The sequence below is a fragment of the Numida meleagris genome, chromosome 5 (assembly GCF_002078875.1).
Source record: "Numida meleagris isolate 19003 breed g44 Domestic line chromosome 5, NumMel1.0, whole genome shotgun sequence".
In the NCBI taxonomy this organism is placed as follows: domain Eukaryota; kingdom Metazoa; phylum Chordata; class Aves; order Galliformes; family Numididae; genus Numida; species Numida meleagris.
Genome location: NC_034413.1, coordinates 66,536,283 through 66,562,590, shown reverse-complemented (window position 1 = coordinate 66,562,590; position 26,308 = coordinate 66,536,283). Strand labels below are relative to the sequence as shown.

The following is a 26,308-nucleotide window of genomic DNA, read 5'->3' as shown; positions in this document are numbered from 1 at the left end:
TGTTGTTTTCTTTATGTGCATAGACAGCAACTTATCAACTGAAGAAATATTTGCATATTGATATTCCCACAAGGAAATTATGGCAGAATAACTTTGTGCTCATCCAACACCTGACTCACAAAGCATATATTCTTAACATTAGTAGTATTCAAGGACCTATGAAGCCAGTAGAGATTCTCCAGTCTCTTCAGATCCATAGCTTTTTGTGTTTTAACTCACACACGCTTACATGTATATATTTCTGTAAATATGTATGTACTCATATAGTTAAAAATTTTAAAGTATAAAGCATTAAGTTATAGAATTTTCAGGGAAACATTCAAATGCAAAAAGAACAAGAAGAAAAACTTCAGTAAACTTGTGATTGTCACTCAAAGAGTGGTCTTAATTGTGCAAGTAAATTATTACAGTCAAATCTTTAAGAATTATTCTGTGGTAAACCTTGTATTATTCATGCAATAGGGGACAGCAGCACTCTGGGAAGAGGCAATGAGTACAGATACTGCAAGTTACTAGGTGCATGTAGTTATCTATGACCAGCCAGATATGCTTTTTGGAATGTGGAATTGGTTCTTAGAGCTTCTAGATTAAAGTTGACCCTAAAACAGCAGTACAAATAAACAAATAGTCTTGCTAGACTAAGCTGGCTATGCATGGATCCAGCTCACATTCTCCTTCATTACTGCATAGTTATAATTAGTATAAGATGCATTAATACACCACTGGTTATTGTTTTATTATCGAATAATTTTAGAAAAGGACTCTGGAATCAAAATGTGGTGATACTGATAGGAACTGAAGCTGTAGTTTTGAACTAAAACCTTACTTTAAATGTTCTAAGCACCATGGCAGAGTACTGATAACTCCTTTCATAATGCTTGTTGGTTTTGTACAATCACAGTTATTTGTGCATCTCTTTAGGAGGTGCTGGTGGTCTCTTTTATAGGTTAGTGTGTTAACAGCTGATGTCTATTAATTTTTCCATGTTAATTGGATCTTTTAGATGCTCAGCCAACTGGTCAGGCACACAGTGTGAGAGGCCAGCTCCCAAAAGCAGCAAGTCTGACAATATCAGTACAAGTAAGTACTTCAAATGACAGCTACCACTCCTCCCATTTTGGTCAGTTTAGAAAATGTAACCTGATGACACTTTAGAATAAGGTTTTGTGAAATATCTGCTGGTTATCTCTATTAAATGTAAGGAGGGGGGTAAAATAAAGGAGTTTTTTTCAGTGTTTTGATTGGCATTCAGTGTTCCATAAGATGGTTTGGATCCATGCCATGCGCTACATGCTCACTGCTTCAAGGCTAGCCTGCACTCTTCTTAAAGTGTATCAAGTGACAAGTACTTGGTGATATCACTGCTGTGCAGGGAACAAGACCTCTGACCATCTAAGTCCTACTGAAAGCAGCAAAAATAGAGTTGTAAGCAGTTCGTAACTTTTGCATTGGCTGTCTGCAGAGGTTTGAATTTTACCTACTGTGAAAATCATCCTGACAGTAAGAATAGCTCCTGTCATATTTTTTTAAGCATACCTGTAAGCATAAAAGGATGGCATTGCTACAGCATTGGCAGTTTAAACCGGACAAGGTTCCCTGCAGTGCACTGAGTATGCCGATGGTACCCTGCTGTATATCTCAGTCACATTTAACCCAAGAGGAGTGGGGGGAATGAATTACCTACTATTCAGGTCAGCTTGATGCTTAGATGAAATCTTCCTAGCAATCCAGACGAGTGACATAAAACTTACAAGCTGAAAACAGGCAAAAAAACCTACATCAGTATTTCGCGTTGAGGGAATACTGCTGTGATTTAGGAAGCAGGTGTTCATCTTGTGCCTGCTGCTACACCCCAGGCTGCACTGTGGTCCCCAGGCAGCTTGGGAGGCTGTTGTCCAGGCTTTTTTCTTGTAAATTTACCTGAAAAGACAAATTCTTTTTCCTCCTTCATCCAGTTTCCTTCATCCATTTGTTTCTACAAATGATATCTTAAAATAGCAAGTGTTGTAACGTCCATTACATGCTGAATCTTCCTAAGCTGAAGTGAATTAAGGATGCTTCAGGTTTTTGTTCAATACTACTTGCTTTATTGTGAGCCTCTGAGAATCTGACTTTCAATAAGCCTGTAGGTAGAATTCAAGGACGCTTTTTTGCAGTTCTTTATTTAGACTGCATTTCATGTAGAGCTGAGGCTGCCAGCAGCTTGTTTGAAATGAATCAGCTGATCTAACGGTGAAACAATGAGCTGTATTGTCGTTTTCTACCAATTAAGTATTTTAAAGAATATGATATTAAAGGAAACGCATTTCATTCCACATTGGTTTATACTGAAGACCTGTAGTCTGTAAGTGCAGTTTGAGAGCTGTTATAAAAGTATTGTTGCATATATTTCCTTAGTGATAGAACCTTATATTAGAGCTAAGGAATTCTTCGAAGGGTACCACTGCTGACCTTATTTTTGCAGGTCTCATTTCAGTTAAGTTATCTGCCAAAATAACATCCAGCTGATATTCTTCTTCCCCATTTCCTCCTCTCCTTTAACATCGCTGTCTGATCTGTGCACTATTTTTCTGCTGCATTAAGCATTACTGTAGTTGTCTTGATTACTTAAATCAACATAACAAAATTATTGGCGCTCAAGTAGAATGCAGTAAAAGACAGGAATGTGCCAGCCATCCAGAAATGAATATTGCTTACTACTCTTCACGTTTCCTACATATAGAAGTAAGACATTTATATAAATGCTAACAACAGAATTCTTCATAGGATTTTAGAGTGGCATGCGTTGAAAGGGACCTTAAATTTGTCCCGTTCCAACTCCCTACTGAGGGCAGGGTTGCCAACCACCAAATCAGGTCTTCAATCAGATCCATACTTACTGAATATTTTAAATGAATAGTTGTGTGACTTAAATATAATACTGAGGATGATGGAGGGGCAGTTGGAGTCAGTGATTATAGCTCTTAAGTCCAGAGTGCTCAGCAATTCCATACACCTTCATGTGTAATCTCTGCAAAAGAGGGCAAGATTCAGAAGAGGTGTGTGTGGTGACAAAAATACTTGTAGTGTTTACACAGTCTTTGATGATATTTTTTCATTGATCAACATTCAAATCTCAAATCAGTGAAGCTCAACACATTAAATTTCATTTTTTGGTAAGGGAAATTATACTTTCTTAAATTAACTATGTTACACCTGTTAAGAAATGATACCTGTGAGGATTCAGTGAGATTTCCTTTTCCTATTTTAGGAAGCATTGCAATCATTGTTCCTCTTGTTTTATTGGTGACTTTGATCACTACGCTGGTAATTGGATTATTCCTCTGCAAAAGAAAACGAAGGTGAGTAATTCTGCATGGAAAAATAAGCTAAATCTCTTAAATATATGCAACTTTTTATATCAAAGGTCTGCAATTTTGAGCAATTTATTCATTTATTTAAAATAGAACTGTTTCTGGATTCAACATTATTTACATTTTGTCTCTTATTGGAACAGTTGCTATTTTGTATCTTCTTATTCTGCATGTGGTAAATAAGAGTGCTATTCTTTTCAAGTTTGCTTAATTCTGCCAAGGCTGTATAAGGATTAATAATTTTACCCAGAGACTTACTGAACTTCATAAGCAGAATTAATGTATTTCTGTGGAACCATGTAATTAAGAAATATTGTTAATGTCTATAAATACTTGCAGAGAGAGCCTGTGCGGAACTTCCAGTTTCTAATAGTTCACTCTGATTTATTTACATTGATTAGCTCTTAACGATTTTGTGTAAGTTATAGTGAAGATATAAACAATGTACCTACTGTAGAGTCTCAAGCCTTGTCATCCTTACTGAATTTTAGTATGTGAAATTTAAGAAGAAAAAGAAACATTTCTTCTTTTTGAAAAGCCAGTCTAATACACTTCTGGCCACACCATTAGTAGTGCTGACCCTGAGAGGCTCCATAGGTTTCAAGATCCTACTGTTACTACAAAACAAATTTAGTGATAGCCAACTCCTTAAAACTAGTTGGTGGACTGTAAACTGTTTCAATGGAAGAAGTTAATAATCAGTAAAGAAATAGAGAGAAACTCAATAAATATATATTTTTTTGTTTATATTTTAAAATGTAATCTTTTTTTAAAAAATCTCTTCAAGGACTGTAAAGTATTAAAAAAGGTTTAGGCGTTTAACACTTGTACTCTACAGGTAAGTACTTACTTTAGGAGATGTTTTTTCCATGCCATTTCTGAAAAATACAGATCTATGTTAGATTTCAGGCATTAACTGCATCTTTATCAATAAAGCAAGAGGACTGAACCATTATCACACTGAGTGTGACTTCTCTATTATTACCTCTGTTACTTATATTTACTGATAACAAACTCAAGGTTAAAAATAAGACTCTTTTACTAAACTTTGAAAAGTATTCCTGTTGATCTCCAGCCTTCCAATAACTACTGGCAGAGGATACAAACTGGAACGATGAGAAGTCTTATAATTTTAATGCATCACAATCAAAGCATTTGCTTGTCTGTAGATTATGACTGTCTGACTTAGAACAGCTGGTTAGAAATGAAATTGAAATGAATGAATGAGGAGATGACTCACGTTTGCTCCATCTTGATTACTGCAGAGATCCTGCAATATATTTGCAAGGCTTTCCTTGGGAAACGAAGGAAATCTGAAAATGGTGGGGGAAAGTCAGAGTCATAAAGAATGTGTGAATACATTCATACCACTACAGCCAACATGAGAAAAACAATGAAAAGCTAATTCCACTCTTTGTGAGATCTACATGCATGCTCAGATTGCTACTTTGTTTGAAAAAATACAATGATTTTCTGAGTTTCTGCAGGAATGCTTTCCATCCTGTTGTTCTTAATAATATTTAAGATAAATAAAACTAGTACTGTTTCAGGAGAAAAAATCCAGGAAATAATTTGTAGCTTATTTCTTGTGTTTCTGCATTACAGGACAAAAACTATAAGACGGCAACCCATTATAAATGGAGGAATCAATGTTGAAATTGGCAATCCATCTTATAACATGTATGAGGTGGGCCATGATCACAGTGAAGGTGGTCTTTTAGCCTCTGATTTTACTGTAAATGCAGAAAAGGTAATCTTTTCTTTTTCTAATGGCCAGTATGCTACTTATTTATTGTCTTACAGAGGTATTGGTTTTGAATGCAATTAATAGAAACAAAACAATTATGGTTAGATTTAACCACTCAATAAAGAGAAGTTTGATTTAATTAGAAAAAAACTTCATGTGTATATTAACATTTGTTTTTCATTCTGATCATTTCTAATGGACATTCTTTCCTAGTGCCTGCATTTTACCAAAATAGAGTTGGAACTAAACTACAAAATGAGTTTTTTGTCATGGAATTAATACTGAACGGAAGTATATTACAATACAGTCTAGATGTTGAAGTGTGAAAGAGTATATTTATGCATAGGAGATTTAACTTGTTATACCATCCCTGAATGTGTTTAAAAATCGTTTGGATGTGGTGCTCAGGGACATAATTTAGTGGTGGGTTTTTTCGGGTAGTATGGTTAGGTTGCGGTTGGACTTGATGATCTTGAAGGCCTTTTCCAACCTGAGCAATTCTATGTGCAAACTTTCAAAAGCACGAAGAATTCAGAATCCTGGCTGGATAGATAGATTAAATGTTTACACAAAACTTGCAAGTATTATCATTTTTTTTTTTAAAAGATGCTGTCATTTCTGCAGCACCACTCTTCAGTGACTGAACATCCTGAGTGATGTGACATGGGATGAACAGGGTAATGCTTTGATATCTTTCCTAGAGCTCTGTAATCAGACATACACCAAAGGGCAGCCATCGTTCTCTGGCATTTCTGACAAAGCAATAACCGGATTACTGTTAGCTCTAGGAATGTCATCGCTGAATCACATAGTCAGAGTGCAGAATACAAGAGGTAAGCTGAAAATGGAGTTACTCCCTGGAGGATGAGTAACTGAAGCAATGCTCTAATCCTTCATGGAAAAAAAAAATAAGATTTTAAAATGCTGAATTCTATTCCGATACTGAATGCAAGAATTTTTCAAGCTGAAGAATAGCTGTTATGAGATTATTTTTCTTTTTTACTGTACGTCACTCTTGAAATAATGGTTTCAATCAGTACACTGTTTATTTAACAGTGATGATAAGTACACATGGAAAATGCTCTATTAGCACAGAAACTAAAATTTTCTGTTTATACAGGCCAGATACATAGGGGGAGGGCCCACTGCATTCAAGCTTCCCCACACAGCTCCATCAATCTACCTAAACTCTGACTTGAAAGGACCACTATCAACAGGGGTGAGAAATGATGATTCAAATCCATTTCATTCCACCACAGCCCCTCGTTAAAGAAAGTTTGTCTGTCATTTTAGAATAGAGGCATTTTCTGTTTGTTTGTTTTTTTTATTTTGTTTTTGAGTTTTAACAGCAAGAACAACAGGAAGTTATACTCTTTCATTTTGAAATAAGGATTTCCTACTTGCATACAAAATTAAATCTGTACCTATCATTTTAACGTGATCTAAAACTGCAATATGTCTTTACAAAGGCATGCAAAGCCAGTAAGCAATGTGATGCGTTTTCATAGCATTATATAAGGTTAGCATAGCATTCACAGCTATATATATTGATATATTTTCAATTTACACGCAATTGCAGACATTTAGTAAAGTTTATCAAGCTGAAAGAAGTTCCCAAGTAAAAGAAAAAAGTTTTTAATTTTAGAGGAGTTTGATACACGTCGAGTGAACTATTTAATACTTGCAATGCATTTTTGGATTACTCAGCTTTCAGTGAATTTTTGACGAAAACCTTAAGGCAGTTACTTTTAAAACACCAACACTATGACTACAATTCAACAGGAATTCAATGTTTGCAAACATTAAAGTTTAAAATATTAAAAAGGAATATCGATATGATACTCATTTTCATGTGCCTCAGTATATATTCATCTTTTGTGCCATTTGCATTGCATGACTGTAATACGTTCTTTAGTATTGAAAATTCAACAATTTGTAAAGGGTGTGATGTTTCTGATGGGACACAGAACCAATAAGCTAGAATATATGCCTTTCTCTGGCATTAATTGTTTCTGTTACTCAACTCAGTTCAGTTACATTCTGTACCTCACTGTACTTCATTAGAACCCACTCACAGAGTACATCATGAGAGAGAGCCTACTATTATATACGAAATAACTCAGTGAGGCACTATATAAATGCCAAGAGTCTCTGTACTGTTGTAGTTATCATCCTTAACAGTGATGGCTGATGACATAAAAAGTCCCATGAATTGGCATAAACCTAAATTTCCAATGATAATCATTATGAAAAATGTGAGGATTCAGATTCAATGGGAATAGACAAGCACAACTGAGAACTGTCTCTTATTACTTACTACAGCAGATATCATATATTTCTGTTCCATTAATACAGAAGAGTAACTTGTTTTTCAAACATTTTTTCTTCCTCTATTCTAAGAAAGAATAAAGCACCAGGCAGTCCCTTTGTTACCTGCAGTAGATGGAACAGGCAGCCTTTAACTAACCCCAAGGTATGGCTGCTTTAGCTAGGCAGCCTAAAGAGATTCTTGATCCTGAGATCAGAAAAAGTATTGATCAGTAGGGAGAAGACGAGTTAAGATTCTAGACTATTTGTTCATTTGTTATCCAGCGTGCATTCAGCTTATTTTTGAATAAACTACCCACTTATTTTTTGAATAATTAAAAATTTAGCCACTTTTTACATACACAAAAAATATATAATTTACCTTTTTCTATCTTACTGTTTTCCCACTCATAGTATTTGTATAAGCAAAGCTGCATTATTTAATTATTTATGAGCTACAGGAATATTTTGACCATAAACTACACTTTCCAGTTATTAGAGGTAAAAAGCTGAATATCTAGTTGGACAGCAAAGATCTTGTACAAGTTGATAAAAAGCACAAAGTATGACGAAATTAATTGAGACATTTATAATATAAATCTTGGACGGTGCTTTTGCCAGAGCATTAGTAATAAGGGAATAAGTTTCATCCATTTTACACATCCTTTTATACTGTCAAATGTAGGACGTTTCTCATATACTCAAATGCTTTGCAGAATTAAAAATGGCCTTGTCCTCTAATGAAGTACCACTCATTTCAATAGATTTGTCATTACAGTCCAAGGTACCAAACTTGTTGAGAAAATGCTTCTCAATCTGTAAATACTATGATATGTTAATAGTTACGCTGGTTTATTTTTAAAGAAAGTTTAATTTACAAAAGTATTGAATTTTTGGTCAAATCATGTTGTATATTTGGGCCACAGAATTCGAAAACATGGTCAGCTATTGATGGGATGCTGATGTCTTAGAACAGGTAATATATGGAAACCGTTGGTTGCAGTTTTCTACTGTTAAACTTGTCACATGGTCTCACAGTGCACCTTCTCTATAAACTTCGTCATATCTATTCTGAAATCTTCCAGTGTAATAAGGTGGACAAGTGAACTTCAGAGACATTTTTCAAGGTTTTTTTGTTTTTATTTTTGTCATTTCTGTTACGGTTTTAATATCATAAAATGCTGCATGTCACGTCATTGATTATTTTAATAGCATGTCTCATATCACAAATTTAATTTGAACTAAATAATTAACTCATTTTTTGCAGAAATCCAGGTATCTATTAAATAAGTCCAATTATATTTTGTGTACTTGTTCTAGCTTTAACCACACCATTTCCATTTCCATCAATGTTTATTTTGGTTTAATCTCTCTGATCTAATATATGTTTAATTTCTCTGCAGCCAACAAATTACTCCAATCCAGTGTATGCAAAGTTATACATGGATGGACAAAACTGTCGAAACTCCTTAGCAAGCGTTGATGAAAGAAGAGAACTCCTTCCAAAGAAAATAGATATTGGGATAAGGGAGACTGTGGCATAATCTGCTGTTACCTTTTATACTCTGTATAAATGTATAAAATATAAGGATTACTTTTCTATGTACCAACAGTATTATAATTGTTTTGGCATCAGCATTACCTCTGTTTTTTTGTTCTGTTGATTGTTTTCTGAGTTTTTCTTTTGCTGATGACTTTTGACTGACCATTTGTAAGGTATTTTTATGATAAAGAAACTGCACTACAGTACAATTTACAACAATGCTGCTGAAATAACACACCTTTAAATTTGTTAAAATTGCAAACAACATATTCGTTTGTAGCGTGAAAATGAGCAATCTATTTTCTATGAACTTTTTTGGTTCTACTTAATCAATGAAGATGGTATTTGCACTTTTTCATTATGTAGTCTGGAAGCTGTAGTACAGTGTGTAATTTTGTTTATTTTAAATGGTGAAAGAATGATTGAATGGTCTACTCTCTTCTTTGTGCCCATTAGAATTTCTCTTCAGATCCTGATGAAGCTAGATAACTTTTCACAAACAAACATAACTTGCTTTTCAATTAGCTTTAGGTTGCCAAGAAGTAAACAAGACTATAGAAATGAAACATCTAATGATCTGCATGAACACGATGATTATGTTTCAGAAATTCAGTGACTGTACATGATATACTAAACATATATACCATGTAAACAAGCTTTGTATTTATTAAAACCTTATAGAACATAGTAACGATATATCTTGGAAGCTGAAACATTACTTGCTGTGGGACAAAGCATATGAACTCCAACAGTCCTGTAGGACAGTAGCCACCCTAGAGCACAAGAGGGCATTGCCTACACATGCATTATATGTTTATTCACTTAATCACGTGCATTACTTATGAATTAATAATTCCCCAAATATGTACCACACAGTAGGGGAAAAAAAAAATAAAAGACACACAAAAAACACCTTAAGCACACACACACAATCACAGCATTCAGTTTTGACCGTCACAAAAAAAAGTCACACTTCTTTAGAGATACTAAGGAATCCAAAACACTGCAGTTTCTTTAAATGAAAATGAACTGTGATATTGATAAGATAAAACATAACCAAATTACACAGTAGTTAAACCTTACTTAAGTCTGAGTTTCAATAGCCTGGGTTAAATATTAAAATCCAGCTATGTGGAGTAATTCTCAGTATTGGTTTCCCGCTCTTGCTCTGACCTGGTTTGTTTTCTGTTGTTGCTAAGAAGAAAGATCTGACTCAACTTTTTTAATTTTCATGAAAATAAAGAATACAATGTCTTTCAGGTTTGAACTGAATCAAAGTATTTTATACATAACTTTAAAGGCACAAAAGACTGATTCACACATATACTGTGGAGGACTCTTCCTTCCTCTGCTAGACGTGACTGACTTTTAGCTATCATAATATAATAACCTAACAGATTAAATATGTTTGTGGTTGCTCTTTCTTCCCTTTGTACAAGCATTACAAAAATAACTGCTGTTTTATAAAAGATTTTTGTTGTACTATTGTGCATGCATACTACCTATTTCTAAACTTTGCCATATTGGGGCCTTTATAAAACTCCTGATTTATGTAATACTAGTGCAATTTTGCTTGAACAATGTTATGCATATCATAAACTTTTTCAGGTTCTTGTTTAAGTACATTTTTTTAGATGGAACAGTATTTTTCATTTTGGTTATAATAGTCATTTTGCCTATGTTTCTACAATGAAGTGTTAAATACTTTATAAAAAAAAATTGTTGACTGACTTATTTAAATGAAAATCTACATACTTAATTCAGTGTGTTGACTAATTTTTAAATTTAGGATAAAAATGAAAACTAAAGAAAAACAAATTGAAGGGAAGGAACATTGCTTTGTACAAATGGCGAAATTCTTTTTTTATGACAATTTTTGCTTTTTATACAACTTCTATTTCGATGTTTTTACAGCTCTGCACGTTTGGGTGTCTTAGGTGTATGGCTGTATATTCTGTCAATAGAATTTTAAAACTATTTTGTTTTCTACAAAAGTACTGAATAGTTTCATACCACCGAGCTGTGAGTCCACAGGTTCTGCCTTTATTCTGTTTAACCCATCAGATAGGATCTGGCCCTCAGTTTTTACATAACTGTAGTTTTTATGAGATGTGAGCAGTTTTTCTTCTCAGAAATGTTTATTTTCTCACAGAGACGATCTCATATCTTCAGTACTCAGGCAGAACTACATTTTAACCAGTGGGTGTGCAGGTAACATGGGTTTGAAATCATAAACACTTACACAGATCTGGTGAACTTTATTTCTTGTGATGTCTCATGTTTTCTTTCAGTGGGACATTTTTGTTTACACTAGCTTAAATGTAAATATCTAAAAATTAAATTTATTTATTTTCTTAGAAATACACAGTTGATGTCAGTGTAGTTATTAGATATTGGATATTAGATCAGAATCTGATCTTTACATTATAAGTGAAATTTTGATGAAGATATTGTGTTCTACCACTGCCATGCCTTAAAGGTCTTTCAATTGTAATAATCCCCAGTGGATTTTTTTGTTCTTTAATTTTTAACTTTGCCAAAGTTCTCCATGGAAACAGTTCCTCACAATCCTTTAGGAGCCCCCAAATCCCCAGGTTCTGTATCTACACAAACCACTAAGGAGATGAAAAGTGGACAGTTGAGAACCTGATCAATAACCTGCATATGCATCCTCATAAGTTGAGTAAAATAATTTTGTGCACAAAATTGTATAAACAGTTACAAGGAACAACAAAACCTTTGAACTTTCTACATCTCCACAACCGTTTTGCTCTTATTAATGCCACCAATTCTTGTGTGTTTTAAGTTGACATAAGCTTAGAAGAAAAGAAAAAAAAACTGGATAAATATGCTTGTATCACTGATTAAAATGTCTGTCTCTTCAGGATATTGGTGCAAGGCTTTTTGTGGTTGCTTTCCTGAAGATACTAATGGCATTTCATGTGAATGCTAGTACTGTACTATTTCACTGAATTCATAAGGTTACAATTATTTTTCCATGATGCTAATAATTTTTCTTAGCAGTGTGAAGAAGTTTGTTGTTTCCGTAAATATCAGGTACTAAAATAATTCAGGAAAACAGAACTGATAAATCTAACCCTGAAAAATACACTGTTCATTTTCTTATTACACTTAGACAGTGTCTAATGAATGGTTCCAGGTTCCTGGGTGAACAATGCTGCTCTGTTTCTTCTTTACTTTTCACTGCACACATTTTTGTTCAACAGAAAAAAAAAACATATAAGTAATTTTGAAGGGGAACGTGATATGCTCCAATACAAATTACATTCCCAGAATATTTGCTGAGAGGAGAAGCTTTGCAAAGAACACAAGAGGAAAAAAGAAAAAAAAAAAAAGCAGCACTTTTTGGAATTTTGTGTAATAATTTTTAAAATTTTTTGTGTAGATGATTTGCTGGGATTTTTATATATAATAACAGTGCAGTGAAGTCTTTGCCTTGTGCTAGAAGCTCTCATTCTTCTATGCAAGAGTTTGCATAAACACAAAAGTATGACCAAAAAATGCACAAAACTACAAATTGAGTTGGATGATGCTTGTGCAACTTTGAATAGGTATTCTGTATGACTAAGATAATGTGAAAACAGCTTTGGGACTAGGAAATACATTCTAGCATATTTATTTTGATTTTTATTTTTGAATGTCTTTCATTTATTGAACGGTCCATACGTTTGATATTTACAGAAGGAAAACTCTGTAGTGGAATGCCTTTAAAATGTATTTCTAAGTTATAATGCATAAGGCCCTAACATAACAGTAATTAACTTATTTGTATCAGGCTGGCAGTGACCTTAAGTAGTGAGGTCACACATGTAATAAAATTTTGTTCAAATACATTTCAGAAAATGTTTCACATAAAAGTGCATAATCAGAATAAAACTGAGTTCCTTCTCATACACACTCCTTTTTGGAGGATAAGAAAGTCATATAAGGAGGAAATCACGCTGATAATAAAAAGTCCTCTGGGTAATCAGCTTCAAAAATAAAGACATTTTTCATGTGAAAAAAAAAAACAAACAAAAGGTGAAGCTCGTCTCTGTAGCCCTGGGCACTTCTGCCAAGAAATTGAGGCACTTGGAATTTTTCAAGTCTTAGAGAGATGGATTGAGGGACACAAGTATAGCTGGCAGAGGGGATGATAATTCATCATCTCAGTTCTCTAATTTATCACACTTACCATCTCCACATGTGTGGAATACGGGTCTAATGAAAATAAGAGTTTCTAATTTAGTGCCTGTATTGTTAGATGACGAAAAGGAGCAAAGAGGCATAAAGCATCCTTTGGTTCCTTATGCCAGCTGCACGTCCCTTAGTACATGTAGCGACTTCATGACCTCTGACAGTGGCCTTCAAAGTAATACATGAATAGTGGGAACTGTCTCCTGGCCTCTGGAGGATACTGGATGAGCTCTACCTGGGAAAAAAAGATTGTACGAATACTCCTACTACTGTTACTAAACCTAATAATAGTTATTTTTCAAAAGAAGAAAAAATCTTTTTTAAATCAAGATATGTGCCTATCCACAATACTATATGTAATGTGTATATATATATATATATATATATATATATCTCAGACTGGATGTGTCTTTACTCACAGCAAAACCTCATTTTAACAGATGAATAGAAAGGGAGGGTCTGTACCTCCCACAGGAAACTCATGGGCTATATTTATTAAGCATTCCTGTTAAGCTCTTTTCTTTAAGTTACTTTATGTCAAGTGAATGGTCAGCGTGGAGGGGAAAAGGATACAAGCTGATCATTGAATTTTTTCTGAAGCTTAAATAAGCAAATCTGAACCTAACAAGTGTTGGCACTGCATACATTTTCAGCAAACAGTTGTGTAGCATTGACTCCCTCTTGTTTCACGTGGGCAGTGCACCAGCAGCGTTCTTGTGCCACGTAAGTATGTGTCTAGTATAGGTGATTAGTATAAGATAATTATGTAAGTGGGTTTGTTTTTCTGGTGATACTGCTGAAGATCTGCTCAGCAGGGCAGCGTTCAGCCACTGGAATAACTTAGAGTCGGAGGAGGCTCCAACTCTTGAGCCCCAGAGGTGGATTGCTGCTTGTATTGGCAGAGCCAAAGGTGTGGATGATTGAACCTGGTGCCAGCCGTACCCGTGTGTGCGCTGCACACTGAGCTTTGCAGTCAGTCTGCATAGCGCTGCTCTGTCTAAATGGCAGGAGACAATGCTAAGATACAAAGTTTTAACTTATTTAACTGTTGGAAGAGTTGGGCATCACCTATATGGCTAATGTGATATCCCTAGCTAGGGATGGTGAAGTCAAGGTTCACTGGGAAGTCAGTAGCAAGCCCTTGAGGAGCATGCTGTTGCTGGGCATCAGAGCAGTCACATCTGGTAGGAAAGTTAGAGCAAAGATATGGGCCCTCCCTGCATTTTGCTGGGGCAAGTCCCTACAGTGGTTTTCTGCCTGTGTTTCTGAGGACTTCCTGATAAACTAATGGTGATGATTTTCCCCATGTTACCACAGTGGCCAGTGTTGCATGGTGTCTGACAACAGCATGCTGATAACTCAGGTAAGATATCATCTAACTGTGGCAAATGGAGTGACTTAGGTGGCACCTTGTAGCCAGGGATACATGCTTCCTGGTGACTCGCATGAGCCCTGAATTTCAAACAGAAGATCATTATGTTGGCAAGTATGGACCAGAGCAAATAAACTCTTGCTGTTTTGGAATTAATACTGCCACTGTGAGCTTAACATAGCAAAAACCCAGTGATTTTTACCTTAGTTTTATTGACTCTGAATCCAAGCTCTTAAGAGCTGTGGTGTTTGTTCTATAGCTGATGTCCTTGTCCACCACTCTCTGCAGTATAGTTAAGCTAGTATGAGGTTCTTGACATTGCCAACCAGAAATTCTGCATGCTCGGTGAAATTTGATGTGTAAGTATTTTGTAAATCTGGAGCTTCAAACTTACAGAAGTATAGAGTGCTTAATTTGACCTTTCAGTGGTTCACAACCAATTTTCTCTATGGTAAGGAGCAGAAAGCAATGCAAGTAATGCTAGAATAATGCTCCCAGGTAGTGGAAGGGATGTCCCACCTTTTACAGCAATGTCTTAGAAGAGGTGTCCTGATGGAAGAACAGACCGTGAAGTGGGATGTCTCTTGTGCATCAGATTATGTTTACCCTTTTCCAGGCATATCTGTGGATCTCAGCATCTCTCCTCTTCTGCTACACCACCCCCAAAAAAATTAATAAGTCCATATAATTCCCTTCAAATGATGCACGCTTCTTGAAAAAAAAAAAAAATAGATGAATCTGATTTGCTGGTTTTGATAATAGGAGGAACATCTTGCTATTAGTTTTGAGGTGCACAGTGCATCCTCCACTGATCAGAGCCAATTTGTACGATTGGTGTAAAGTGTGAAAATATGCAATGCTACACTGTTGTCCTTAGTGCAGAGGTCACGCTTTCCAATTTCATATCCCAGATAGGCATTGGACTTGACTTCTTTTTAGCAGCCAGGCTATAATCAGGCTGCTTTGTGCAGCAGGAGCCATGCTTCATTTGAGCCCTGCTGCTGGCACGCAGCCCATGCCTCCCCAGGCTGGAGTTCCCATGCCCCTGCTCTTTCGGTGGCCTTTGGACTGGTTCAGGAGAACACATCCACCCCGCAGGGTTTTGTAGTTCAAGAGGCAGGCTGAAAATAGGTCTGTCCTGAAACAACTGTGACCTTCTCATGGTTTTGTCTGTGTGTGTGATTGGGTTCATACACTGTAATGCCCTGGTGCGTCCTACCCAACAGTTGTCAGAAGATGTTAAGCCTTCGTTAAAGATATGCGATGATTTTCTGTGTACATTTAGGTGCTCTATTCCTTTTGAAATTCCTAAAATCCTAATACTTCATTGCCCTGAACAATATTTTAATGCTAATTAGTCTACGGTTATAGCTTTAATTCACTTTTTCAGTTTATTTCCTATACTATAGAATCAAATATCTTTTTTCCTCTATTTTTAATTGACATTTTAAAAATATAACATAATCGTTAATTTGAGATTGCTATTATATATACTACCTAAGCCACATCCAACAATATTAGGCTGTCCCTTTTCTGCTTAAAATTAAAGCATTAATGCACCTTTCAGTGATAGGTACTAAAACATCTTTATAAATATTTGAAAAGAAGCTGCTCAATGAACTGTGCAAGACAGGAGGCTGACCTCACACAACTAATTAATTACTGCAATCAGAGGATCTCCAGACGAAGTACCCTCTTTAGCAATTTGAAAGCTAATTAACATTCATGTCTTGCAAAAGTCACTTGACTTCCAATTATGATTAAATATGCAAGGTCACTGGGACACGGCAAGGCAAAGAGCTGAAAGTAATCTCCCAGTACTGTGGTGACAGTCAAAAGTAATGGCATGCACTGAAGGACTGTGGAGGAAATGCAGATTATGCATTGCCACGTGCTGTGTGAGGGGCTGATGGGAAACCACCGCAAGTCCTGTTGGCCCCACTTCTGCAGACCAAAGCAAAATGCTTCACTTGTGATTTCTGAAACAGAAGCACACCAAACAGCTAAAGCTGTGCATAGATCTAATCAATATGTTGTCTTCCCGGTTTTAAGAATATCTGTCAAACTGTTTGCCTGCTCTCATCATGCATTGATCAGCCTTAATATAAATTTAATAAGTGTTAAGGGATTGAAGAAGGTCTCTTGTCACTGAATTAATCACAGCTGACTAAACCTCAGTGCCTGTTCTTGAGGAATACCAACACTGCAACAAAATACTGTGTCATTTTAAAGTGCTATGATCAGTGGAGCAAAAAAGACTTTTTTCCTTCTCTGTCCTACTATGACATTCATACAAGTATTAGCATCTGCGCCTACTGCTAAAAGTATTTCTTTTAATGTATAATTTATTTCAGTATTTGTAAATAGAGTGCTTCCAAACTGAGAAACTTAAAATATTTTTTGCCTCATGTCTTATAAAACAGATTCTTTTTAAAAAAAATAAATATACAATTTAAAACTGAAAATGTAACTGAAGGAATAAGATAATTTAGGTTAACAAGGACATTAGCACCAAATGAAATAGCAAACATTGACTATAATGACAAGGTAATTAAAAATCAGTGATTACATTGTCTGTTTAAAGAGCCCTATCCAACAAATACAAAATGACAACCTGAGCATTGTTCCAAACTTCTGTATCACCTCCTATTTTTGTTGGCATCATTATTATCAGAGCAGTTGTTAGAGCCTACCACAGATGAAAATAACAAGGTCATTCACCCCGAGCTCGTTGTCACTAGTGTAGTTAATTGCTACCACATCACGCAGGAAAAAGCAATAACCTGCAAACTTCTAAACTCCATTTAGCTGCTGCAATGAGTGTGTTTATTTGTACAGCATGATGTAAAATATGTAAGTTCACTGAGGAGGACACTTCACATTGAAATGTGCTCGGTGACTCTCCAAAGGGGAGGGAGTAGGAAGCATTACCCTTCAGCATGACAAGAGCAGTGAATTAGCCCATCAGGAAAGGAGAGAGCTCTTGACCTAGTAATGCAACAGTTGTGGCCCAGAGGAAGTGAAACAATGTGCTTCTTAACTAACCAATAGCACTCACACCATTTTATAACAGCAAGTTTCAGGGAAAAAGAATAAATCTGGGACTAGCCCTTGGGGGACCTGCAAAAGATGTTTGGCTGCATGGGCACAACGTTATCCGCCAAGGCAGGATGGTCTCCAAGGATGCAGCTTCAAAGGTGAGTGGAAAGTCAGAGATTCCAGGAGGTGTGTAGAAGGATATATGCAAACTGGCTAAATGTAAAGGAAAAAGAACTGCACTAAAATGTGAGTTTTGTTCACTCACAACTGCATGGTCTATTTTAAATGTGGATGTTGTAAAAATACTTCTGTTTAATTTTCCCTTAGCTGGCAGGAGTTTTGCAAGAGGTCAAGGTGCAAGGTAACAACCAGGCACTCCACATAGGAAGGTAAGGCAAAACTGTAAATCAGGCAAGTAATATCTCCTACCCATTGCCTTGGCTTCCCAGTGTATCCTTGAGAGGCTCCACTGGCTATACTTGTCAATTTGGTGTCCTGTTTCAAGCTGCTTCAACAATTAAAAGAAGAAAAATAGTCTACCCAGTAAATCACACAATGTAGTATATATAACTGAGGAATTACACAGGATTCTTTTAATTTTTTGCTTTCATCTGTTTTAGAGAGCATGCATGTTTATCCAAAGTTTGTAGGACTCAGTGACCAACAGCATCTTATTTTCTTCATTATTTTCAATTATTCACATTCCATAGTACTCAAATGCATTTTTATTTCTTTAATGTTAATAATTTGTGTGTGTGTGTGTTTTACTACCTACTCTCTATGAAGCATTTATATGGCAGGTTGAAAAAAACGTCAGGAAAATTAGCTGGATTTCCATGGCTACAGATAACATGAAATAGAGCTCTTTGTACTGAACTGTAGTCTTTCTTTGTACTTGCTACATTTGTAGAATTCGAATTAATATTTAAGAACTTGTGATGTTTCTGCCAGATTTGAATGATAGAAAAGCAAAGTCATCCTCATTACAGATGACAGAAAACTGTAGACAGTACTGAGGGGAAGAAACCACTTAATTAAGGATAACAAACACAGAATCATGAGGCTTGACAGGACCTGAGAGTGCCATCAGCCCTCTCCATGTCTCCAAACAGAATCAGCTGTAGCTAAGCCAGGCTCTATAGGCATTTCTCTCCCATTCTTGAAGAGTGTCAGTGTTGTCCTTGAACAACCAGTTCCAGCACTTGCTGACCTTCTCTTTTCACACATATGTCTCAATTTCTATTGCTGACGTTTGAAGCTGCTTTTCCTATCCATCGTGGGTAAACCATACTTCTTTCTACAACTTTTAAGAAAGTGAGGAGCAAAAATGAAGCGGATAAGATGACACCACTCTGGGGTACACGTCTCAGTCTTGTGCTACCACTCATGATCATCGAGGAGCATACTGAGATGATGTCTTCAGCCAGGCTGTGGATGGCAGAATGAAGCCCAAAGGCACTGTGTGGTCCTCCTTATCTGTAGCTCTGGACCATCACTGGTATCTGATAATGTTGATGGGTGATCAGTGGCTGCTCTCACTGCTGTCTCCTTCTTACTTCAGAAGAGTAAATTATCAAATGATCACACAAGTTTAAATTGTCACTTCTTTGCTCATAAGTCTTACTCTGTAAATGAAGACATGCACTGATCATTTGCTGATGCTAGGCTCAAACTCTAAGAAACTTATCCTGAAATCAAAGTGGAGCTCTGAGCAAATATCTTCATGTTTCAGCAGGCCAAAGAATCAAAGCTATATCTATCTCCAAAAAGGCAAGAGGTAATTTTTCTTAAAACCTCTGAATATCAAAGAATCATGAAGATTGTCCTATGCCAATAGATCTAAGTTTGTTACAGCTATACAGCACAACAAGGGATGGTTCTACAAAGCATTCCTAATCATTTCTCCAAAGAGACCTCTGAGCTTTGTTAGCTTTAAGGAAGGTCTCTGCTGACTCTGCCCTGCCTTATTTCACAATAACAGGCTGAATCTTTTGAAACATCACCAGTAATGCAGATAAAGAATCAGTAATGCCAATACTGCAGCAAAACCCGCAAATTAAAAAAAAAAAAAAAAAAAGGTGAAATGCTAACTCTACGAAATTAAAGACTAGCTTGAATAGTGCGTCTGAGGGAAGTGCGCAGTTAAAATGGGACTGAAATGGGTCATCGATTAAAAATATACCTATGGCTTTGCAAAGTTCTTAGAACAAAGAACAGCTTAAAGGGTCATTTGATCAGAGATCACTTGGCGAGGCAGGATAGAAAAGTACAAATGAGTGTTGAATCCATGGGATTAAAATGGAATCAGGTGAGTGAAATTTGATAATGTTCAGGATAGTACATTTGTTTAGTTCTGAGGTTTTGTTTACAATCAGTGAGGATGTTTACTACTCAGTCAAATTACCAAGGGTCATCGTTGCAATCTCTATCACAGAAGCTCTTTAAATAAAAATTAAATGTCTTTCTAAACAGATAATGCTTTAATTCAGCAAAGATTAAATTTGAGTAGGGCTGTACAAAGGATCGGGGTAGAAGTACATTATTTCCACTGTGATCCTCTGGGTTTGCTATGAGAGCAACTTGTGAGTGGCTGAAAACGTCCTGAGAGGTACAACATTCACCACAAACTCCCCCTCCAAATGGTATTAATGGTCATTTTTGTGTTTTATTTCAATGTCAAGGATCAAATTACAGTGGTAAGCTGCAAGTCACATATTTTACACTTGTAATAGTCTGCACTTAATTGCCACAACACTATTCAAGTGTCTTTTAAATGCAGAGCCACAGGTACATGTGTGATTAAGGTGTCTGATGATACTCATAGCATCAGCAAGAAAGCAATGATGTTCTGCATTTGTAGTTCTTGATTTGAGTGAGTCCATTAACAGTTTAGCACTAATGACTGACCACAAGATGTGAAAATGCAGACCTACTGGCTGCAAAAAACCATTTGTGCAGCAGATTAGGGACACAGCCACTAAAGGAGATATGTACCTGAGACCCACCTTGCTCCCATTACACTTTGGTTCAAAATCTATAGATTTTCCCTTCAGCTGTCACATACCCACCACTACAATTAAGCCAAAAGATGAAAGAAAGGGAAATAATTGTTAGAGGTTGGACTGACATAGCTGTACTTTGGTATAGATTTGCAGGTAGAGCAATCCGTAGTATTTACTGAGTGCATTGGGGTGGAAAGTCAACAGACACCCCAGGAGTCTGTTGCATCGCCAAGCAGGGTGAGTGTGATATTTTGGAATTAACTGAATGCTGTTAACCTTCAGGAAAAGAAACAGCATTTGTGTTATTCTTCCTATACAACAGAAAATGACTGAATTTTCCTGATTTAGGCCATAAGGCAGCTGGAAGAAAGACCTGTTTTTTTGAATGGGCAGCGGCTTTCTTTGGGATAACGGTTCCAATAGCCAGCATATTGTCGTATTCCCAGGCCTTCTTTTGTTTGTTAGTTTCTTCCTAACTTCTCTGTGTTGGTTTGGTGTTGGTTTGTTTTGCTTTGTTTTTCCTCAGCTAAAATATGAATTTTTTCCCTGCTAAAATATGGATTTCAAAGAGCAGGAAAGAAGGTAAGGGAAGTGAACGTGCATACTCAACCTCAGGAATGTCCTGACCGTACATTTCCTTCAAGGAAGGAAATGATATGGTTGTATAAAGCACTAGGTCTATTATGTGTAATTGCAGTGATTACATGCTTTTTTTCTCCCTGATGGCTCTTGCATTTACTCTTGCTGCCACTTTACGCTGACCTTCTCTTGGGATCAGACACATCAGCTATGAAGGACAGCTGTCTAGTCTGGTTTGCTTCCCTCATGGAGATATGCAGAGATGTGCATTTGCTTCAAGGCAATGAAGGGACCACAAGAACCTTGTAAAGTACAAGAATTCATGTAAAGAGATATTTCTAAATAATACATAGGGAAATAGAAGCTTATGATAACAAAGACATCTCACATTTTAGTTTTCATTGCTACAAATTCATAGAAATTGTTTGTTTCTATTGAAGGTGCTCCCTGACATAACCTCCCTGACAGCAGCCTTACAAAACAAAGTGCTCCATCATCCTACTTTTTATCCTGTGATTTCCATCTTGAAGGCTTTTAATGATTCTCCATAACCATTCTGCATGCCAAGCTAGGGGGAAACCAGCAGTGATCACCACTGAGATGTACACATGTTTTTCGTTTCTGCTCATGGCATTGATGCAGCCTCATATTTGTGTATGGAAATATGCATCTGTAAGTGTTTCTTCTGCCACTGTGAGATCTGGTGGCACTTAATTTAGCAATATCTGGGGCTAAGGTGCCACAGAAACACGCAGATGACTTCAAAAGTCCAGGCACGTGAGCAGGAAGCAAAATTTCTAGTTTTCATAGCCTGGTTCCACGTAATTAAATTTCTAATAGGAAATGGATATGCACATAACTTGCTCTTTATGAGTACTCTGAATTCTGAGTTTGCCAAGAACTGAGCAATTATTATGATATAAGTAACATGTATTCAGTGTACATAACACAACTGTTTGTGATGCTTTTCTTAGACTACGGCAAAGAAAAATGCTACCCATAGGACTGAACAGCTTTGCTCATAAAACACTGCAAGTACGGAATTTTAATCTAATCTACTTAACTATTTTATCAACATGCTTTGGGATGATTAAATCAGTTTCTTTATGCTCCAGGATTTAAAATCCTGTCACTGGATGTTTCGCGTGTGAGCTCGAGAGTTCACTGTTCAGTGTGGGTGAGAACGTACAGCAGAAATTAAAGCTGCTCAAAATTCTGTGTGGCAAACCCGCTTCTTAATGATAGATTTTTTTTAGGTTCACTGTGCAGTCAGGGCACATGAGATTTTATGTTTTTTTCTGAAAAGAGTTTACTGCTGAAAGTAGCAGTGTAGTTACCAGTAAAGCATAAATCTGTGGTCTGAAACCCTTGTAAGAACACACAATATTGCTATTGAAAGTATTCAAGTGAAAAAAATGAAAAATGGTGCATTTTAAAGTAAAACAGTGTTGCCCTGTGGTTTACTGATACATACAAGCATCTTGTGTACTTGTTTTTCAGAAAAATATTAGTCATGGTAATGAACATTTGTTGGATACTGCTGATGGGTATCTGGGCATTAAATGATACTCATGCTATCTGTTCCACAAAGATGAGAGAAAAAACTTATTTTTCCCATTGCTGTACAACTTGGGACTCCCCGTGATTTAATGCTGCAAGTAACACTTTAGTCATTTGCTGCTCAATCCCACAGGCTCCTCTGAGTATTGATGGAGATCCTTGGTGGTGTGTACTGTAATTAGTAACCCTAAAGGGGAAAGATTGGCAACACTCCACCCCCTCCCAGAGTAAAGGCTGATCTTGGTCGGGTCCACTCCTATGCTTGCACTAACATTTAACAAAAAAGAATATTGAGCTGATTCACATCAGCTTTAATTTTCCATCTTCCTTATTCTCAGTAGATTTTGCTCGTGAGACTATTTCATATGTTTGAAGTATACTCAGAATAGTTTCACTAGGAAAACACATTGAACTAAAACAAATGCTTAGCTTCAACCAAGATAACGGTTGTAGCACACATCTGCTGGAAGAAGGAAAAAATGTATTTCTTGGGTGACAGAATTTAATTAACTCGAGTTACGTCATTTACTGCAGAATTCATGGATCCAAATTCAATTCTCTTTTACAAATCTTTTAAAAAATCCATTCTTATGAAAAGTAAAGAGCAGCTTCATTACTAAAACTCATTTTGAGTTGCTGCTTTTCTCTGCTACTTTTAAGCTCAGCACGGATTTGAAAGGAAGCTCTGCTTGGCTCCTGAGCCTGGAAAACTTGGACTGATAAATGAACCCAGCACAAAGTCTCTAGAAATGTGCCCATCTTGCTCTTTCATTCCTCCATATGTTTTTTAGCTTCTTTTTTCTCTCTGGATCATATGTAATAAAAATATTTTTTTACCTGTTAGCAATTAGTAAGAGATAATTAGTGTTGTTGATAAGCCCTTGTATGCAACAACTTGCCTTACTTTTGTTATCAGTCCTCTGACACCAGCAGCCAGCTTGCATTCCATTGCATTGTGTTATATGATACTATATTACATTTATTATGTTGTTGGCAGTTCTCAGCTGAAATTTTTAGTAGAAAGTCCCTTTGATTCCATTTCCCACAGTGTTTACCATCTTGAAGTGCCTGGGAAATCTATTGTTGTTGCTTACAAGAGAAAGAAAACACATAACAAAAATTTTGCCATACTACTTTTCTCATCTGGATCGTACATGTCCTATCCATTCAAATATTCTATAAATGTGGGAATCCGTAACAGTAATGTGAACCATGCTCACAATTCCTGGGATACCAGCATCACAGTGTGAAAGTACAGCTGGTGGCATTCTCAGTGAGAGGGTTAATCATGCCTCCTAATGAACCCAGTGAGATGGAAAGCAGACATTTACCCACAGCCAGCTTTAGTTTTCAGTGGTCCTAGTAAATTGTTCAGTAAAACTCTGCTGAGGAGGAAAGGCTGCAGGATGCTGTTGTTAATGACAAGGCACTGTGAAAGGCATATAATGCTTCTCTTGCTTCTCTATTGTTCTTTTCTTGGCTATAAACATAATCTGTGGCAAGGCACTTTACTGTTACATGTGTAAACGTTGCCTGTCGTACTGCATGCCTGTGACACTGTTCCTGAGGATGAGGGTTGAAAGCTATGAACAATGGAAGTTGATTGCACTAAGAATAAGTCTCTGTGCTCCCAAACTCCTTTTTTCAGTGCTCTGACACAGCTTCTCTCTGCCTAAAAACCAACAGGAGCATCTGTCAAAGGGAAGAGGAAAAACCAAACCACCACAACAAAATGCATGCCCACTTCCAAATGCTCTTCCTACCCTTTGGATGCCCGGCTCATTCCTGGATCATGCACCAACCATCTCTGAAACTCACTGGGACCTTATAGCCATGGGGCTGTGGTGGTCGTTTATTGTAATTTATTAGCCTGTGCTCATGGGACAGTCACCTGAATGCACCAAGGGCTTCTCTGATAGGTTGGGAGCAGCAATACTGTGGCACCACGGTGTGCTTGCAGCAAGTATTTCCTGTGCCAAGCCAAAAGCCCCAGCCTTTGGTGTTTAATCAACTGAAAAAGCTGTTTATTGCTGTCTATACATGAATGTCTGAGCACCCTGCTTTAATTAACTGTGTCAGACTTGGCTGTCATTTGACACAGGTTTTATTGGAATAGATGCTAAATCCCATCTTTCATAACTGTGTCTTCAACACATCTGCACTGAGCACTTTTATGTAATAATTAGTTTCCAAGAGCTGTCTTTTTTCACTTCACATTCACTCAAGTGTAGCCTCATCAAAGCCTACAGCAGCCTTCTTCCCCGCCTCCCTCAGTGCTGCAGGAAGCTCTGGCCCAGGCCTCTCTGCTCCAGTCCTGAGGTGCAGACCCAGGCAGCATCTCTTTTGGAATTTACTTCATCTTCCTGAACGTTGCCTGACATCACGGAGCCCTCATGGCAGAACTGTCCATGCCCACCGTATGACCTTGCTCATTCTGGGGAGTTTTGCCCTGGCAGATCCATGCCTTTCTCTAGGCACTGCCCCAGGCCCGCCACTCTTCCCAACGTATCCTGAGGATACAGACCACTCTCCAAGGGGCACCAAGGAGCCTTTGCTCTGCACAGCCCACAGCCGGTGTTTCTGTCTCACCTTCTGCTACACCACTGATCCACCCACTAACTAAGATGCTAACCTCCATTACTTCAGCCCTTGCTCTTTATTATCCCTGCCTGTTAGCAGGGAAACATGCTCACAGTGTTTGTCAGCTAAATGTCACCCGGCTGTTAAGCAAAGTTGCCAATTTCCTCTTCATGGCTCTTCGTTAAATATTTAAGAGCACTTAGATACCAGCCCAGCACTTCACTTTCCTGTACGTGCACTAGATCACTCCCAAATGCAGGTTGACTCCTGCGGCTCTCAGATACAAACTGTCTGCTCCACCACTGCCTGCTTTTGGAGATGAGGAATCTGAAGACAATAGGGTTACACTGTTTTTCATCTGAAACTGCTGCAGACTCTGGAGGGTTTGTATTTAATGGTGAGGTTGAGTTAACGTGCACACCTACAAATGTCTTCCAGGACTGTCATCTAAGTGTGAATTCGTGGTTTATGGGTTCAGGCTGCCTCGACATTACAGATCTCTAAATAGGAGACTGGAAAATTTCAGAATAAATTTGCCTTCACAGTAAAGACTGAGGTAGTAAGGAGAATCAGAAGTGTATGTTCCTGTGCGCTGTAATGCTATCACTATTGTAATTGTACACGAAGCCTTCCCATCATTTGTAAGTTCTTTTGGGAGACATTACAAGGCCCATCGTTCTGTACAAGGATATTTATTGATGATTCTTGACAGAACTTGCTTGAAAGCGTCAACTACTTGTATTTAACATTAAGTCATTGCTACTTGCTCAGGCATTTGGATAACGATCAATTTTAGTACTTCTGTGATGTCTACTGTGAACTTAGGTACTATCACTTGTAATAAGAAAGCAAACAAAAAAATAAATCACCCTTTCCTTTTTATATCTTTATTATTCTAGAGGTGACCAAACTACACTGCTGGTGGCTACTTATGGCAGTGAGCTAGAATACCAGTCTGTCCCTAGGGGCTTACCTATAAAAAAGGTAAATATATATATATATAATATATTTATGTATTTCGTATATGTA

At 37.0% G+C, this 26,308-nt stretch overlaps 1 protein-coding gene and 2 long non-coding RNA genes across 28 annotated transcripts in view; 2 read left to right on the top strand and 1 right to left on the bottom strand.

The window, feature by feature from the left end:
• Nucleotides 1–12,348, top strand: part of LRP1B (LDL receptor related protein 1B) — a 603,435-nt gene extending 591,087 nt beyond the window's left edge. Inside the window, exons 87-91 of one of the 2 annotated variants that reach the window (XM_021398822.1) lie at nucleotides 1,004–1,080; nucleotides 3,251–3,341; nucleotides 4,959–5,103; nucleotides 6,221–6,319; nucleotides 8,811–12,348. In XM_021398822.1, the coding sequence (XP_021254497.1) occupies nucleotides 1,004–1,080; nucleotides 3,251–3,341; nucleotides 4,959–5,103; nucleotides 6,221–6,319; nucleotides 8,811–8,951 (553 nt within the window). In that variant the 3' untranslated portion in view covers nucleotides 8,952–12,348. The remainder of the gene's footprint in view (nucleotides 1–1,003; nucleotides 1,081–3,250; nucleotides 3,342–4,958; nucleotides 5,104–6,220; nucleotides 6,320–8,810) is intronic. The other variant, XM_021398823.1, reaches the window with a different exon arrangement.
• LOC110399702 overlaps nucleotides 1–26,308 on the bottom strand; it is a 54,530-nt gene that overhangs the window by 7,149 nt on the left and 21,073 nt on the right. Inside the window, exons 4-7 of one of the 2 annotated variants that reach the window (XR_002439365.1) lie at nucleotides 4,594–4,666; nucleotides 4,204–4,231; nucleotides 3,213–3,323; nucleotides 1,094–3,010 (exon numbers count right to left, since the gene is read on the bottom strand). This is a non-coding gene — a long non-coding RNA (uncharacterized LOC110399702). Of the gene's footprint in view, nucleotides 1–1,093; nucleotides 3,011–3,212; nucleotides 3,324–4,203; nucleotides 4,232–4,593; nucleotides 4,667–26,308 lie in introns of those variants that run through there. The other variant, XR_002439366.1, reaches the window with a different exon arrangement.
• The window catches only part of LOC110399701, an 84,808-nt gene continuing 75,702 nt past the window's right edge, over nucleotides 17,203–26,308 (top strand). For 23 of the 24 annotated variants that reach the window (XR_002439364.1, XR_002439362.1, XR_002439363.1 and 20 more), the window contains exons 1-3: nucleotides 17,203–17,716; nucleotides 17,886–17,947; nucleotides 26,179–26,263. This is a non-coding gene — a long non-coding RNA (uncharacterized LOC110399701). Of the gene's footprint in view, nucleotides 17,717–17,885; nucleotides 17,948–19,698; nucleotides 20,798–26,178; nucleotides 26,264–26,308 lie in introns of those variants that run through there. The other variant, XR_002439343.1, reaches the window with a different exon arrangement.